Consider the following 17,690-nt stretch of genomic DNA (forward strand, 5'->3'; position numbering starts at 1 on the left):
GCATGATCTTCTGAGTTGGGATCATTTAATAAAGTATGCAAATCTCTGCCTGGTCTTTAAAATACTGCACAACACTGCTCCTCCTCCTCTCCAAACATTCATAACTCAAAGATCAATCAATGACAGGGCAACCAGAGGATCAGCTCGAGGAGACTGTGTTGCCTTTGGCCAAGCTGCCTTCTCAGTGAAAGCAGCGCAGGACTGGAACTCAACACCAGGGTCTATTAGAGAATCAAACACTCACTATCCTTTTAAAAGACAGTTAAGGCAGTGGTTAATCAATAATCAATCATGTAATCACTAATCATGTAAATCACTTATCAATCATTACTTGTACTGTTTCTCAATGCTTGTAATTCTATGTTCTGTTTTGTTTTTTTTCCTGTTTGTTAGCTTTGGTTTTCTTGCCTAATGCCATTTTATGTCCTGCCTTGTAATGTCTGATATTGTTTGTGCTAATGTCTTAGCTCTGTGTGCTACTTGCGTGTGTTTCTAGCTCTACTTTCCTCTCTTGCTTTCTCTCGCTCTTCTTCTCCCTGTCTGCATGTTATGTCTGCATGCCATGAGCTTTTGTTATGCTGTAAGTCAGACTTCTTACCTGTTTTACTTGTTATTATGAGCTTTTACTAGGTAGATTGTTATGTAAGTTGTGTTTTGAAAGTACTTAATTGTTGCCCCTTTTTTTGGCTTTTAGGTTGCCTTTAACATCTGGCCAGGGACAACGGACGAAAACTAGCCTTGTTGGCTAACTCTGGCCCACTTACAGTTTTTCTTAGTGGTGCACTGTCCCTATGAAATAAACTAATAAATGAAAAATGAAATGAAATGAAAATGTACCTGGTCCAGCTTCTCAGGCGAGGGCAGCAGAGACAGCCACTCCAGCTTCAGGTGCAGTTTCCCCGACGCCACGTCGTCCAACACAAACCACTGAGGACAGTCAGGCACAGAGGGTTAATATGCAGCTGCAAGTCATTTATTCTTATCAAATCATGTTAAATTATATATTATTATTATATTTATTAGTGAGAAAACATCATGTGGCAGGAAACTGGGACTAGCAGTAGTTTTTTTGTTTGTTTTTTGAATATGAAAACCACATTTTATGTGATTTACTGAACACTAACAACTCAAGTGTTGGATTTCAATAACATTTCTATAAGGACAAAGAATAAAAAATAAAACATTAATCAATTATTCATATTTCACAAATTTTCTAAATATTTCTATTTCTTTATTTTTGTGATTTTCATTGAAACAAATCCAATTTTAAAATGTATGAGGGGTGGCTATTTTTTATTTATTTATTTTTAGAAATATAGGTATAGAAGTTTTTCTTCTAATACATAGTTGCTCATAAAGTTGGAATACATTTGTTTTCAGACTCATTCCTCTTTTTTCCCCCCCTATCATAAAGATTAATTGTGGTATAATTTTCACATGTTTGGAAATAGTGATCAATAAAGATTTGAGAAGATATACACTATATGTATCAAGAATAAATCACATTGTTACAATAATGTTATGATAAGAGGTAAAAAATATATATTCAATTCCAACTTTATGTTCTACAGTGTATTTGTATATTGTATTGAATGTTGAACAGCTTGATGCTAAATCATGTTTTTTTTTCACACATTGTGAGTAACATCACAACAACTTGATGAACGGACGTCACCTCGTCGACTTTCTGTTCCTTCTGCAGCTCGGCCACGTCGATGATCACACTGGAAAAAACACAACAACCGTGAGAACAAGTAAAACAAGTTTAAAGTAAAGAGATCCTCCCTTCAATAATCACTTTATCTTTGGTCAATAAAACGCCTAAAAGTTTATTTTATCTGTTTATCCAACATTAAAAACCCAGATCCATTTACACTGACGTAAAAACACCTTTTTATTTTATCATCTAAGTTTAAGTTTATTGTTATAAGAAAACCAAATTAGAAAAAAATAACTAAGCCAAATCCTGATATTAATTATTGATTTAATAAAATCTCATTCAGACTCTATTTAGACAGTGAGCACATGTTTGCATCATGAAGCGGAGCAGACGCAGCAGACTGGTTGTCGTGGTACCTTCCCAGGAAGTCGTCTTTATCAGGATCCTCATCAAACAGCTCCACCTCCACGTTCTGCTCCGATTGGTCGTAAATCAGCGCCTGCAAATACAAACCAACTAATTTTATTATACATGAACTAAAAAAACAGGGACATATACTGTCCAGAAGCCCTACAATAAAAACATGCCCCAAGTAAGAGAATGTGATTTAATTGTGGCGTTTAAAGGAATTTGTATTAATGTGTTATTAAAGTTGACAGCCCTGATGAAAACATTTAACACCTCAATGTGGTTTCAGTAAAGCGTCCGATCAAGGGGGCAGTTGTCGGTCTGAGAAGTGAAGCTTCTTCACTTCCGCGTTCAAAAAGCTGCAATCCCCTCGGCTTCCTCTGGGGGCTGGTGTCAGAAAGCAGCATTCTCCATAGACCCCCATGTTAAAATCGCTGACTTTACATCCTCAATAAACATGTTAAAAGCCTGGTGTCAGAACGTTTTTTGGTCTCAATCGATAGTTTCTACCCCCGCACACACTCTGAGGGAGGTGAATTTTTTTTAACTCTACCGTTTTACTGTTATTAGGTTAAAACTCTGGCCAATTAGGGCGCGGAAACGTTGAGTGACAGGTCCGAGCAGCTCCGTGGACAGCTGCTTCGAGGCCAGTGGGCGGGTTCTCGGCCGGCCAATCCAACATGGCGCTGTTCAGGCCGCCATATTGGAGTCACAAAAACGACTCCCCAAAACCAATGGGTGACGTCACGGATGCTACGTCCATTCTTTTTACAGTCTATGCGTCCGATAGAGAATGTAAAATGTGACCTGGTCCCAAACCAGTAAGAGCTTTAAAGGAGCGACGTATGTCAGACTGTGGCCAAAACTGTTGCTGCAGTCAAGTTCAAAACACTGCAGCGCGTTGTTTCCCCTCTCTGGTACCTGAGACTCACTCACACAGTCTCTACGCCACCGGACGATGGATGTAGTGGCAGAAGGAAATGAAGCGGATAAATCTGTACACATGCACTGGGAAAACAGATTATTGTGCAGAAAGAGGAGACAAATCCATCTCCATCTCCAAATCTCCATCTTTCAAACTCATCTCCTCCTGAGCAGATGCTGGTTTTTGTTTCTGCTTTTTGTCGAGACGTTTCTGAGAGTCACAGCGATGACTTTTAATGTTTAGTAACGTCACATAATAATCCACATAGATCGTTGTAGCTGCAGCTCAGTGGGAACTCAACACAAAGGCCAAAACACAAAGTCAATCGATTTAAATGTGAATATTCTGGCTGAACTATTGTTGTTCTTAGATCAGTTTTTCACATTAACATTATTCCTTAGATTCTGGTGACATATTGGCTGATTTTATGATTACTTGCCATACATTTCTTACATATACTGTAGCTCTTTTAAGCGTTAGGGTTACTTGAGGGTTCACTGGAGTCCCAAAGTTTTTTCATCTTTTTTTGAATTTCTTTAAATTGCATCATGTTGCTTTTTTGGATCTCTCTAAAATAAGGTTTATCACAGTTAGTTCATGATTTAACAAGGGAAGTAATTACTTTTTCACACAGGGCCAGGTAGGTTTGGATAGCTTCTTTTTCCCTTAATAAATGAAATCATCATTTAAAAACGGTATTTTATATTTAGTTGGGTTATCTTTGTCTAATATTGAAGTTTGTTTGATGATCTTAAACATTCAAGTGGGACAAATATGCAAAAAAGTAAGAAATCGGGAAGCGGGCCAATACTTTTTCACAGCGCTGTACTGTATATCCCAGAAGATACAGGGAGCTGATGGAGAGGAGCTAAACCACCTCACTCACCTCGTACACCTCGTTCCACCGCGGGTTCACCGTCTCGTGGATGACTTTGCTCTGGAACTGCTGGACCCCGACCCGGATGACGCCGTACGGGTCCGACTTGCCTTTGATCAGCCCCCCGAGGAACTTGTCTTTACCCAGCAGCTCCTGGGCCTCGATGAAGTGGATCCTCAGGAGACCCTGAGAGGACGAGGAGAGGGGAGGACGTTTATTATATAATACTGTATAGAAGTAAAGAAGATTCAGGTTTAATAGGTAAAGACGCCTGAGGTGGAAATCAGAGCTGTGATGTTTTCAGTCCATGGTGAGGTGAAACAAAGGTTGTTTTCTTTTTATGTGAAGTGTGAGTTCACTTCAGTCTAACACAACTTTGTAGTGAATAAAACAATAAACAAGATGAAGTATTGTGATTGACAGCTGGGTGGTGTTACCTTGGGCATGGGGAAGCGGAGCTGGGCCAGCTGGGCCTCGCCCACCAGAGGGATCTTAATGCAGTTGGGCAGAACCAGGAAGCTGTAGATGATGTCCTGGATGATGTTGTCACATAAACCACTGAGGAAGAGGAGGAGGAGGAAGAGGAGGAGGAGGAGGAGGAGGAGGAGGAGGAGGAGGAGGAGGAGGAGGAGGAGGAGGAGAGGGAGGAGAGAGGTTGAAAGAGACAAACATTAAGAAAAAAAAAGTTAAAATACTAAAATAATGCTGAATTTAACCTCTTGTCACTCCTATAAATTCTGTAATATTCGCCTTTCCAAGGCGTACCCAAAGTAAATTGAATGCTGTTCTTGAACTGTTTGGAGAATATGGATGGGCTTGGTCTCTTTTGAAAGGTATCACTCTGAAGTTTTTCCCCCAAACTGAAATAATCACTATAAGTGCTACTATCATTGAGTAATCTAAGTGGGAGCACACTGAATTAGAATGTTTTTATTCTCGCCTGAATTTTTTTGTTGCAATCAGATGCCTGAAGATGAGTGTGGCTGAGAATTTTAGCTGGAAAACACAATGGGACTACAGCATGAAGCCTTACCTGGCCCCAGTTCAAATTTGATAACAATCCTGCTAAAAATGAGTATTTTACACATGTTTTTCTAAGTGTATATCTAGGCGTTTTCCTAAAGTTGCCATTGAGAAACAATACATGCGCCAAAGTGCAGCTTTTGCAAAGTTACGCATGAAGATGGCAGTGCTGCCTTTTCCCAGGGACCGTGAATGCAGCACATCGTTCGTTTCGTAATCTCATTGGCTATTCAATGCTACAGTTTCCATCGGGATCGGTTCCTATTGGCTGAAGCCATTCAGCGCTGTCGGAGGGGATGTTCCTCATGAGACACAGCCACTCATTCGCTATTGCAGGCGGCAGCCGGGGACAGGGAGCTTGTGATTGGTCGAGTGAGCTGTCAATCGAAAGGTCAGAGGGCAGCGCCATTTTGAAAAGTGAAATAAACATTGTTTTCATGTAAACGCCGGACTTATGAGGAGAAATAAACGGATTTACTGGATATACAATGCGTAATTTCATAAGATGCAGCAGCGGGATGAGGCTATCTACCGGTACAACCGTGTGTTTTGGACTAAATACTTTACTGGATTGGATTTACTGGACTTTTCTGAATGTAACGACACCAAGTTTGTGGGGAAACCCTGTGATCCTGAGCCTGCCCTGACACAAATCGTGAGTTATATCGGCTTTTTACGAACTTTGTTAGCATGTTTATAGTCTGATTCGAGTGTTGCTGTGATGATTATATTTAGGAATGGTCGGCATATCTTTAATCACAAGAGTTTTAGCTTTCCAACGATATGTGGCATGACTATTTCAAGTGACTGGTGACATCCTCTATGACACCTCCCTGATTAAAACCCCCCCGGGGGCCCGCCGGCGGGCCGTCGGAATTTAAAGCAGTGGTTCTCAAACTGTTTTACATCAAGGACCCTAAATTGATACAAATTAGACCACGGCCACCTCATTGGACAAAATTTTGGAGCAAACATCAGAAATACACAAATATTTGTCCTGAGACTGAAGAACTTTACTTTTTTGTCATTGTACGTTCAAATTAGGGCCAATGGTGTGAATTTTTGTAAATATTGTAGACAAATTTCTACTGGTACAATTTCTCCGAAAATGTTTAAACATTTCTAGAAAAATTGGTAAAAATTCTCAAAAAAAAAAAAAAAAAAAAATGGTTAAGATTTCTAAAAAGATATATGAAAAAGAAAAAAAAAGTAAAACATTTTCTAGAAACATTTATAAAATTTCTCAATTAAAAAAAAAAACTAGAAGAAAATGATAAAATTTCCCAAGAAAAGTTTTTTTTTTTATTCTAGAAAAAGTGGTCAAATTTAAAAATTCTACAAAAAAGGTGGTAAAATTTCAAGTAAAAGTTGGACCGTCTCAAGGACCCCTGGGGACCCCGGACACCACTTTGAGAACCACTGATTTAAAGGAACAGAGACGCTGCTGCCTACAGAGTTATTTGAAGCTCATTTTGAGGCTTTTATTTTGATAGGATGAACATTAAAGTTTATTTGGACAAGTTAAAACCAGGGGAGCAGAGAACCAGTCCAGAGGCAACGCTAGAGTTTTACTGTTCACTGTGTTAGTTTCCTTCACTCCTCAGGTTTAATGTGGCGTTACACCGCCACGTCCTCTAGAGGGCAGCAGCCTCCTGCTTTAAAACACAGCTGCTCCGACTATAGTGTCCTCACACACACACACACACACTCACACACACACACATACACAGACACAGAGCTGATCCTGGGTCTGTTTCCCACTACAGCTCAATGTGATTGTAAACTGGTGTTTCTGGTGTTGACGTGCTGATTCCTGCTCTGCTCAGTCGCCACACACACACACACACCACCACTCCACGTATCCCATCATGCCTATGAAAGCAGCCAGCTCTGGGTTGGCCACACACACACACACACACAAACACACACACATATGAAAGTGACCTTAGGTTTTCCTGCTGTTTCAGGATAAAATGCAAATAATCACTGAGGAAATGTGAGCGCACACACACACGCACACACAGGAAGAGAGTAAGGAGGGTAAGGCCTGGGCAGGTCTGTAGCTTGTTCACAGCAGAAACACACACACACACACTCATAGCCACCCACACACACACACACACACACACACACACACACACACACACACATTGTGGTGCTTTCTCACAAAGTCGTCAAACAAGGAGAGCTGCATTTCTCAGGGTGGAGTCATGTGGAAACCACAGAGGGTTTCTCTCTCTGCTCAACACAAACACAGAAGCAGCAGGAAACAGCAACAGGTCAGAACCAGCTGGGGACAGAGCTGCAGCTACTCAGGGGTTAACAGCTAGTATTAAGGTTAACAGCTAGTATTAAGGTGAACAGCTAGTATTAAAGGGATAGTAGCATTTTTTTTAAAGTGGGGTTGTATGATCTACAAATAGCCCCTAAGTACTTTAATTGCAGTAGAAGACTCTCTGCACTCCTCCCGTTAGCAACGCCAGCCCATAGCCCTGCCCAGAGATTTACAACATACAGTGTTGTGAATGGACCCAAAGAAACGGCCTATTTTCGCGGCCTAAAAGAGGTTTTACCTGAAAAAAAATACACAGTTCCATTGTTCGCTATAATATAATTTTTTCCAGCCCCTCAAAGTGCAGGAAAAACACAGTTTTTATTTGGAGCTAACCAACTGCTGATCGGCAGGCGCTAACCCTCGGCGGAGGGATACGTGAGTTGGTTAGGTCCAAATAAAAACTGTGTTTTTCCTGCACTTTGAAGGGCTGGAAAAAATTATATTATAGTGAACAATGGAACTGTGTATTTTTTTTCACGTAAAACCTCTTTTAGGCCGCGAAAATATGCCGTTTCTTTGGGTCCATTCACAACACTGTATGTTGTAAATCTCTGGGCAGGACTATGGGCTGGCGTTGCTAACGGGAGGAGTGCAGAGAGTCTTCTACTGCAATTAAAGTACTTAGGGGCTATTTGTAGATCATACAACCCCACTTTTAAAAAATGCTACTATCCCTTTAAGGTTCACAGCTAGTATTAAGATGAAGGGTGAAATATTTTGACATCTGTCATTTTAAGAACCAAAAACCATCTCAGTAGTATCTCAAGGAAATTGAAATCGAACGCAACTGGACTAGGTTATTTGTCTAGACAAATAACCATGACCTGGACAAATGAGAATATTCACAGGCCTCTCAGTAGTAGTTTTCCATCTCCTCTCTAAGCCAATCAGAAGAGAGGAGGAGGCTCTGAGGCTCTCTTTTGATTGGCTGACTGTTTTCTAAAGTGATCCAATAAAAACAGAGCAGATTTCAGAATAAAACACTCAGAGAAAAACAAAATCAAAGGTTTGTTGGATGGTGGGTCCGGGTGGTGAGGGGGCGGGGCTTTGTTGTGACATCACAAAGTGACAGGAAGTCCTGACGGCTGGTTTTAAGGCTCAGTTTCTGAATACAGGCTGTGTGCATTTCTCTGTGGACTGAGGCTTTGATACTTTCACAGTATTAATATAGAACCTAGAGCTGCTTTATAATCACACTACACATGGACATCTACCTTTATACTGTATGGAGCTTTAACACAAACATCTACCTTTATACTGTATGGAGCTTTAATACAAACATCTACCTTTATACTGTATGGAGCTTTAACACAAACATCTACCTTTATACTGTATGGAGCTTTAACACAAACATCTACCTTTATACTGTATGGAGCTTTAATACAAACATCTACCTTTATACTGTATGGAGCTTTAACACAAACATCTACCTTTATACTGTATGGAGCTTTAACACAAACATCTACCTTTATACTGTATGGAGCTTTAATACAAACATCTACCTTTATACTGTATGGAGCTTTAATACAAACATCTACCTTTATACTGTATGGACAGTGAATCAGTGACTTAGCAAACGATGTGTGGTTTGTACGGTGGCCCTGAGGGCTCATGCAAAGAGACACAGACGTCCTCCACACCCGACCACACACAGCATGTGAGTTAATAGAGGTTTTCTTTTTTCTGTCGGGAAGAGTCGACTCTTCTTTCCACTGACGTCTCAACATAACGACCGTTACCGCCGAGGATCTGAACGAAGAAGTCCTGTCTTGAAAAGCTTCTTCCAAACCGGCTCAACGTCACATCTGTCTGCGGCGTCCCTCTCTTTCCCTCTCTCTCTGTCTCTCTCTCTCTCATAATCACGTTACTAAAAATACCAACACTTAGCGGAGGAAAAATACAGGTCATAATCCGTCCTGTGATCCGGTGGTGGATGTAATGGTTTCAGCGGCGGAGCCACAGAGCTCGTCCGTCCACTGGGATCGTCTCTTCAAAAGCACCGCTGTCATTTTCTCTCATTATGTCAAACAGGAAGGATGTGCATGCTCTCACAAACACAGTTGCAGTTGTAATTGTAGTTTTCCTCCAACATGTGGTGTTTCCTGACCAAGATTAAAGCAAAGTGCTTTTTATTTATCTCCTGTTTGCTTCCTGTTTTTTTTTTTTTTTAAACCCGTCCTGTTCTGTCTTTTTATTGAATTTTTCTGACACTGTCTTTCCATCATCCGCTCCGTCCTTATGCAAATATGAATTCCCGTGGACATGGCAACATTAAATAATTGATGGAGCTGCAGTAACACAGTTAAAAGACTGTGACTGAAGTTACTGGGACTGGACAAGAGGGAAAAGGCTCAATGCACTGCAATTTAAAAAAAAAGCAAACAAACTTTTACTCTCAGAGGCTCCAAGACCTTGTAGCATCGAAGGAGAGGAAGTTTCACTGCTTCCCACAATTCCTTGCTGCAGTAGTATTTCAGGCAGCGGTCACCAACCTGTTTCCGCCAAAGACTCCTGAGCTCGGCCAAGATCTACAGTACCTGCTGCAACGTCCACAGACAAAGACCGACAGAGACTGTTTACTTGGACTAACTGTAGTTGAATCGGTGTCAGAGTAAGTCCAGAGTTTCCTAGAATTTTAAAGCAACGGCTTCTTATTTCAAGAACTACTATTTCGATTACATTTCAACACGTTAAAATAAACTAAATATTGGATTTAAGTCCAAGACCAGATAAAGGCATGCAGCTCATTTCACCTTTTAATGAGGGCACTACAAAAATGTATTGGACGCATCATATTACGTACTGTTTGTTAACAGCTCTGCTTCTTCACTGAAGCTAATGAATCTGCAATTTGTGATCACATTCACCATAACTCACCTTTATTATTCAGTACAACTATATCATCACCCCCTCCCCCCAAAAGAAATCAGAATTTCTAATGCTTCTTGATGATAAATATTCACGTTATATTCAAATTTGTAAGACATTTTTTTAAACTCATTATATTCACCTATCATCTTATTATTACATCTCGTGTCCACTAAAGGGCATTCCAACCAAATCTGCTATGTAACATTTGCAACACACTGAAGTTTTATCAACTCAATATAAAACTTCAAGAAGGGAAATCGAAATATTATAAGTAGTGGTGCAAACGGATCACAGTTGATCTGTGGTCCTTACGGATCGCGTGGTCCACAGATCGATCGATAAAACAAAAAAAAAGTGTGAGTGTAGTGTGGGAACACGTGGGTGCACTGCTCCAGCTGAATGGACGGGCAATTAAAAAAAGCACACGTTTACTGTCACCGTGACGCACAACGTTAATTTGCGTCGTTGTGGAAGTCACATGTTCAAACGTCAGTTTCCACCTTTGAACGTTCTCATTTTAAAATAATTTGAATGCTGTTTGAATAGCGAAGTTCATTCTGACGGTACTAGGACACAGTGGAGGAACTGCATCTTGAATGACAGAAATAAAGCCCCGACCACTTTTTAAAAAAATCTTCCAGTGTTTTATTCCATAAATGTAGCTTCCCTCCTATAAACGGAGCAGATTTAACCTTGACATGTATAAATCGTGTTTTGCTCAGTCAGTTTTCTCCACCTCCTCCTGGTTGTTGTGGTTGTGAACTCTGCTCCACTTCTTTGTTTCATGTTTTGCTTTAAACTGAGCAGAGGAGATTGTTTTGACTTGTCGAACGCAGCCTTGTTGTTAAAAGCGCTGAACGACGAGTGCATCTGTTCTTTGTTTGGTTTTGTTTCGTTGTTGCCGTCTGTGACTCTCATGTCTGGATTTGCTTGTGTTTTTGTCCCATTTGCATGTGTTTTCTTAAAGCTGCGGCGCACTGAGCTCTCTGGGCCACCGTACGCCGGAGGACTCGGGTCACTCACACACACACACACACACACTGCAGCAGCAACATGGAGGCTCGTCTTGAAACTACAGAACCACACAACTGACTGGGATAGAAGAAGGAGAAGAGGAAGAATGAATGAATGAATGAATGAATGATGTATAATATAATGAGAATGAAGCTTCTCCTCTTCAGATGTCGTCAGCTCTCACACCTCTGTCCTCTACCAACGACACGACGACACACAGCGGTCGGACTCGGTCGGTCTGCACCAGATCTGCCTCCATTAACATTTCCATGAGCTCAGCAGACAAACACTGAACTGAGTCAGTGGGGAAAACACACACACACACACACACACACACACACACACACACACACACACACACACACACACACACACACACGAACACACACGAACACTTTGGTATGAAAAGGAAAATAAAGAGATGCAGATGTGACCTCAGCAGGTTGAAGGATCTCAGGATGGGTCTTTGTTTAGCTGAGCTGAAAGAGCACGAGTGTGAGTGTGTGTGCTAAAGGGATAGTTCAACATTTTGGCAAATGGGCCCATTGCCATAATCCCTATAGTCATAGCAGTAGGTTCGTTACCTTTAATGGTCGGTGCAAGCTATTTTTAGAACGGCGGAGCAGAGCCGTGAGCTCTGCACAGTGCATGGTATTTCCACGTTTCCCTCATCAAACTCATCAAATACACAATCCAACAACTCCACAACGCTCTGGTGGACAAGTTGTGACCTGCACATTCACCACGCTATGAGATAATCATGTAACGTTACGGAGACGGAGTTGTTTTTGATGCAAAGGCGGCAGGAACTACTTTCCAGACACGGCTGCAGGGCGGAGGGATTTCAAATTACACAAAAGTAGTTCAGAGTATTTGCTTCATGTGTCGTAATGTTACACAATTATACGTTATTATCTCATAGCGTGGTGAATGTGCAGGTCACAACTTGTCCACCAGAGCGTGTTGGAGTTGTTGGATTGTGTATTTGATGAGTTTGATGAGGGAAACCAAGAAATCCCATGAGCCTCCGTAGCGTAGCTCTGAGCAGCTCACGGCTCTGCTCCGCCGTTCTAAAAACAGCTTGCACCGACAATTAAAGGTAACGAACCTACTGCTATGACTATAGGGATTATGGTGAGAGGAGGATTTGCCAAAATGTTGAACTATCCCTTTAAGGCCCAGAGAGGATCAATCACTCATGTTGAATGGCACCTCTGTGTGTGTTTGTGTGTAGTGTGTGTGTGTGTGTGTGTGCAATGCAAAACAGTGTATTTTAGTGGAGCGTGAACCACACAATGGACGTCCAGTGTGAGAGCAGCAGCACGTCGTCCACATGTAGACAGAACACACACAGTTATGACATCATGTCTCACACTCACTCACACACACACACACACACACACACACACACACACACACACACACACACACACACACACACACACACACACACACACACACACACACACACACACACACACACACACACACACACACACACACACAGCTGCTCTCTCTAATGACCAGCTCGCCCCCCGAGGAACTGTGTGAAGCCACCTGGTCATGATTATCAAAGGAATCTGGATAGGTGTGTGTGTGTGTGTGTGTGTGTGTGTGTGTGTGTGTGTGTCTGAGTGAATGTCTTAACGACACAGTAAACCAATTGATTTTAATTAAAACCATTGGTTGCTCGGGCAACAACAGCAACAAACAAACAAACAAACAAACACGCAGACATGCAAATGAAAATGCATTACTTATCGATTAACACACACACACACACACACACACACACACACACACACACACACACACACACACACACACACACACACACACACACACACACACACACACACACACACACACACACACACAGGAACTTACTTGACACCGGGAATGTCCAACATGTTTGTGAGTCCTGTCCAATTGATGTCCAGCAACTGAAAGACACAGGAAGTGACATCACTCAGACCATGAACAGGAAAAGAAAAAGAAAAAGTTTTTTACATGAATTTAGAGAGAACATTAAATCATTAAATAATGATTGTCTATTATGTTCCCTTCTTTTTTTTTAAAGGGATAGTTCAACATTTTGGCAAATTGGCCCATTGCCATAACCCCTATAGTCATAGCAGTAGGTTCGTTACCTGTAATTGTCGGTGCAAGCTGTTTTTAGAACGGTGGAGCAGAGCCGTGAGCTGCTCAGAGCTACGCTACGGAGGCTCATGGGATTTCTTGGTTTCCCTCATCAAACTCATCAAATACACAATCCAACAACTCCACAACGCTCTGGTGGACAAGTTGTGACCTGCACATTCACCACGCTATGAGATAATAACACAACGTTACCAGACAGAGTTGTTTTAGAGGGAAATGCAGAGTCTGCTTGATGAAAAACTGTCCCTGAAGGCAACGCGCATCAGCGGTTTTGCATGAATCGAAAGCTCGGATAGAGGTGGGTTAACCACATCGTGTAGTTTTAGAGCCTTTTGTCCCTGACAGGATCCTGTAGGAGCGATCTGATTGGTCCGTAGTTTGGCTGCTGATGTTGACAGGTTCTGATCGTCTGACCCTTAGAGCTGGTTCAGCATCTGTTACCATGGGGATTTATTTTCCCCCGGTAACAAGTGAACCACCACCATCATCATCATCGGACAGAAAAACCCACGGGTTAAAAACACACAGTAAACACATCAGACCGCTGTGTGTTCCTGCTGCAGACGTGGACACACACACACACACACACACACACACACACACACACACACACACACACACACACACACACACACACACACACACACACACACACACACAGGAGACAATCAGCAGTGGCGTTGGGACGGCGCCCGGCTCAGAATAACAGCGGCCCGTCGACCATATAAGGAGCTGCCAGGTGTCGTGGACTAAACAACCTGATGTCAGTGTGGTTGTGTTTTTAAATACATCACTGACACCGTGGTCGACCAGCTACTGTGTGTGTGTGTGTGTGTGTGTGTGTGTGTGTGTGTGTGTGTGGGTCTGAGATTAAGCGTGACCGCAGCAAAGCTGGAAAAGGTTGTAAAAGAGGATTAAAATGTTAATCGCTGGAGGCCGGTGGTTATCACAGCTGAGAGATGATGCTGCCTTTAATTGTTTTATTTTATTTTATTTTATTAAATATAATGTTTGAGATTCTGTCATCTGATATCAGGGCTGCAACTAACGATTATTTTCATTATCAATTAATCTGTTGATTATGCAAACGATTAATTGAGGAGTTGTTTGTTGAAGAAAATGTAAAAAATATTTTTTTAAATGTCACTCAAACCACAAGACGACGTCCTCAAATGTCTTGTTTTGTCCTCAAACCAACGAGAGACTCAGTTTATTGTCATAAAGGAACAAAGAAACCAGAAAAAAAAAAAAAAATAATAATAATATATATATATATATATATATATATATATATATATATATATATATATATATATATATATATATATATATATATATATATATATATATATATATATACACACTATATTACTAAAAGTATTCGCTCACCCATTCAAATGATCAGAATCAGGTGTCCTAATCACTTGGCCTGGCCCCAGGTGTATAAATTCCCTTAGTTCCAGTGAAAGGAACTTTGAATGCTTCAGGTTACCAAAACATTTTGGACGATTCCATGCTCCCAACCTTGTGGGAACAGTTAGGAGCGGGCCCCTTCCTCTTCCAACATGACTGTGCACCAGTGCACAAAGCAAGGTCCATAAAGACGTGGATGACAGAGTCTGGTGTGGATGAACTTGACTGGCCTGCACAGAGTCCTGACCTGAACCCGATAGAACACCTTTGGGATGAATTAGAGCGGAGACTGAGAGCCAGGCCTTCTCGACCAACATCAGTGTGTGACCTCACCAATGCGCTTTTGGAAGAATGGTCAAAAATTCCTATAAACACTCTCCTCAACCTTGTGGACAGTCTTCCCAGAAGAGTTGAAGCTGTAATAGCTGCAAAAGGTGGACCGACATCATATTGAATTCTATGAGTTAGGAATGGGATGGCACTTCAGTTCATAGAATGAGTAAAGGCAGGTGAGCGAATACTTTTGGTAATATAGTGTATATATATATATATATATATATATATATATATATATATATAATATATATTATTATCACATTTATTGTTCAATTATCAAAATAGTTGACAAATTCATTTAATAATCAATTGCTGTTTAATTGATCAACTAATTGTTGCAGCTCTAGTTAATATTATGGTGATAAATGCATATTATTATTCTATTGCATATTAAAATTATGTCAAATATGAGGCATTCAGTCGGTCAATGTGACTTCTTTCATTGAGAAATTGTGAAATATGAGAGTTAATAGACCGAATCGCCTTGTTGTTTACATTCTACTTCCAGGTAGAAAACCAGCACGTAATTTGAATGAGATCAATAGTAACAAACGAGAGTTTAGCTATATACTGTATATCATATTTTTCAGGCCCTATCACCGTTTAGACAAATCTGAAATGATTGAAGAAACATCACTATTTCTGTGTGTGTGTTTTGTGTTGTATTTATTCAGTTTGGGGGAATCACAGTGTCAAGAAAGCATCAGTGGCTGCAGCTGACAGGGACAGCTAACGGCGGCAGCTAAGCTAACAGCGGTAGCTAAGCTAACACCAGGACGTCAGCTATTAAAACCCCCCTGTTGTCGGACACGACATGAAACTACTCCAGTTAGCTCAGTCATGTTGTAACTAAGATATCCGCTGGAGAAAATATGTTTTCATGGACCGTTTATTGAGTCACTGAGTTATTAAAGTTAAACAGGTAGCTAACCGTTAGCCCGGCTAATCTATGATAACCATGACTTATTACAAAAATGTGCACATAAATAGTAATGTTTGTCCAATCATTGGTTTTATAGACTTTACAAACATCAGATTAGTCTAAGCGGCGATATAGTGACATGAAAAACGAGATATAGCGAAATTCTTGTCTGTCAATATTGTTCTCATGCTGGTTTTCTACCCGGAAGTAGTTGTAAACAACAAGGAGATTCGTCCTATTGGTTGGTTGTGTGACGTGTCCATGAGAAGCGACCGAGCATCAAAGTGGATGATGTTGGGTCGCAGGTTGAGCAGGAAGGAGCAGGAACGACTGTTTTAATAAAGTCATGAAGTCAGCAGCCTGAAAACTCATGACCGCACAAACTTTGTGTTTACACACCAGCCAAGTTTCCTCCATCGGCCCCGACAACAGGAAACACACACAGGAGGAATTACAACAAAAAAAGTCCAAAATCTGTGCAGCACACACACACACACACACACACACACGTACAGACACACACTTGAATGGCTCGAGCTCCTAAAACTTAACATCAGATCCTTCCTTCCTGTCAGACGTCGGCCATGTTTTTCTATCCAGTGAAATTCCTTTTAATCCTCGTGTAAAACACATGTGACAGATAAATAATTACATGCACAGTTGTGTGTGCACATGCAACTGCTGGCATGTGTGTGTGTGCAGTACAGTGGAGTGTGTGTATGACTTTCTGTGGCCTCCTCAGTGCACGCGATGCGGCCCACGACGGACCACAATGCCGTTCTGCCGCCTGCCGTGGCACAGGAAGACGATGAAACGAAACTCACGACAACCTGAGCTGAGTGAAGGTTTGGCCTGAGGACGAACTGAGCTCCTGAATAAGTAAAACATGCTCAGAGAGAGAGTGTGAGTGTGTGTGTGTGTGTGTGTGTGTGTGTGTGTGTGTGTGTGTGTGTGTGTGTGTGTGTGTGTGTGTGTGTGTGTGTGTGTGTGTGTGTGTGTGTGTGTGAAAGTGTTTGTGGTCGATGTGTTTGTGTTGGCATCGTTTTTGACTGTAAGACCTGTGACAAAGAAACATTTGTTCATCCTGTTTCATCCGGACACGAACCGACCGCGCCTCGGTCACATGACTTCAACATCACCACCACTAAACTTCACACTGATCTCCGTTCACACAGCCAGAACAAACACAACCGGGCCGTTTAACGTCCTCCACAACCTCCTTAGTTAGTGTCACGTAGACACTTGTTGGACATGACATCTTGAAGAATCGGGGACGAGGTACAAACTAGAAAAAATGTCTTGAGCTCGTGTTTTTCTCAGCCATCAAAGACAAAACCCATGGAAAAAACGTTCAGGACGAGGGAACAGGAATAGAATACAACTCATTTGTTGGTTTTAAAGGGGACATATTATGGAAATTTCACTTTTTGAAGGCTCTTTAACATTTATTTAGGTGTTTGTCTTGGTTTCCGGACCCCAGAATGTGAGAATTGACAAAAAAATCTGTAATTTTCAGGCTCCTGAGGTTGAAATCATGTGGTTTTACGAGCTGTTCCCTAAGTTGTCTTCCAATGATGTCACTAGTTTACACATTTGCATAATACCACCCCTACCTGGTACCAGTAAAAGGGGCGGGGCAAGCAGTGGTTCATTTGCATTTAAAGGGACAGGCACTGAAACCACCCGTTCTGTTTTGAGAGGATGAAAAGAGCTGTGATGTTTGATCCTTGGGGGATTTTGACCGAA

General features: G+C 41.4%; 1 protein-coding gene across 1 annotated transcript in view; it reads right to left on the reverse strand.

Moving 5' to 3' along the window:
- The window catches only part of esyt2a (extended synaptotagmin-like protein 2a), a 68,964-nt gene that overhangs the window by 15,377 nt on the left and 35,897 nt on the right, over window positions 1-17,690 (reverse strand). The window contains exons 8-13 of the mRNA XM_083991985.1: window positions 13,001-13,056; window positions 4,308-4,428; window positions 3,880-4,056; window positions 2,077-2,159; window positions 1,676-1,724; window positions 838-927 (exon numbers count right to left, since the gene is read on the reverse strand). Coding sequence (XP_083848111.1) covers window positions 838-927; window positions 1,676-1,724; window positions 2,077-2,159; window positions 3,880-4,056; window positions 4,308-4,428; window positions 13,001-13,056 — 576 coding nt within the window. The remainder of the gene's footprint in view (window positions 1-837; window positions 928-1,675; window positions 1,725-2,076; window positions 2,160-3,879; window positions 4,057-4,307; window positions 4,429-13,000; window positions 13,057-17,690) is intronic.

Source organism: Trachurus trachurus, assembly GCF_905171665.1.
Source record: "Trachurus trachurus genome assembly, chromosome: 17".
In the NCBI taxonomy this organism is placed as follows: Eukaryota; Metazoa; Chordata; class Actinopteri; order Carangiformes; family Carangidae; genus Trachurus; species Trachurus trachurus.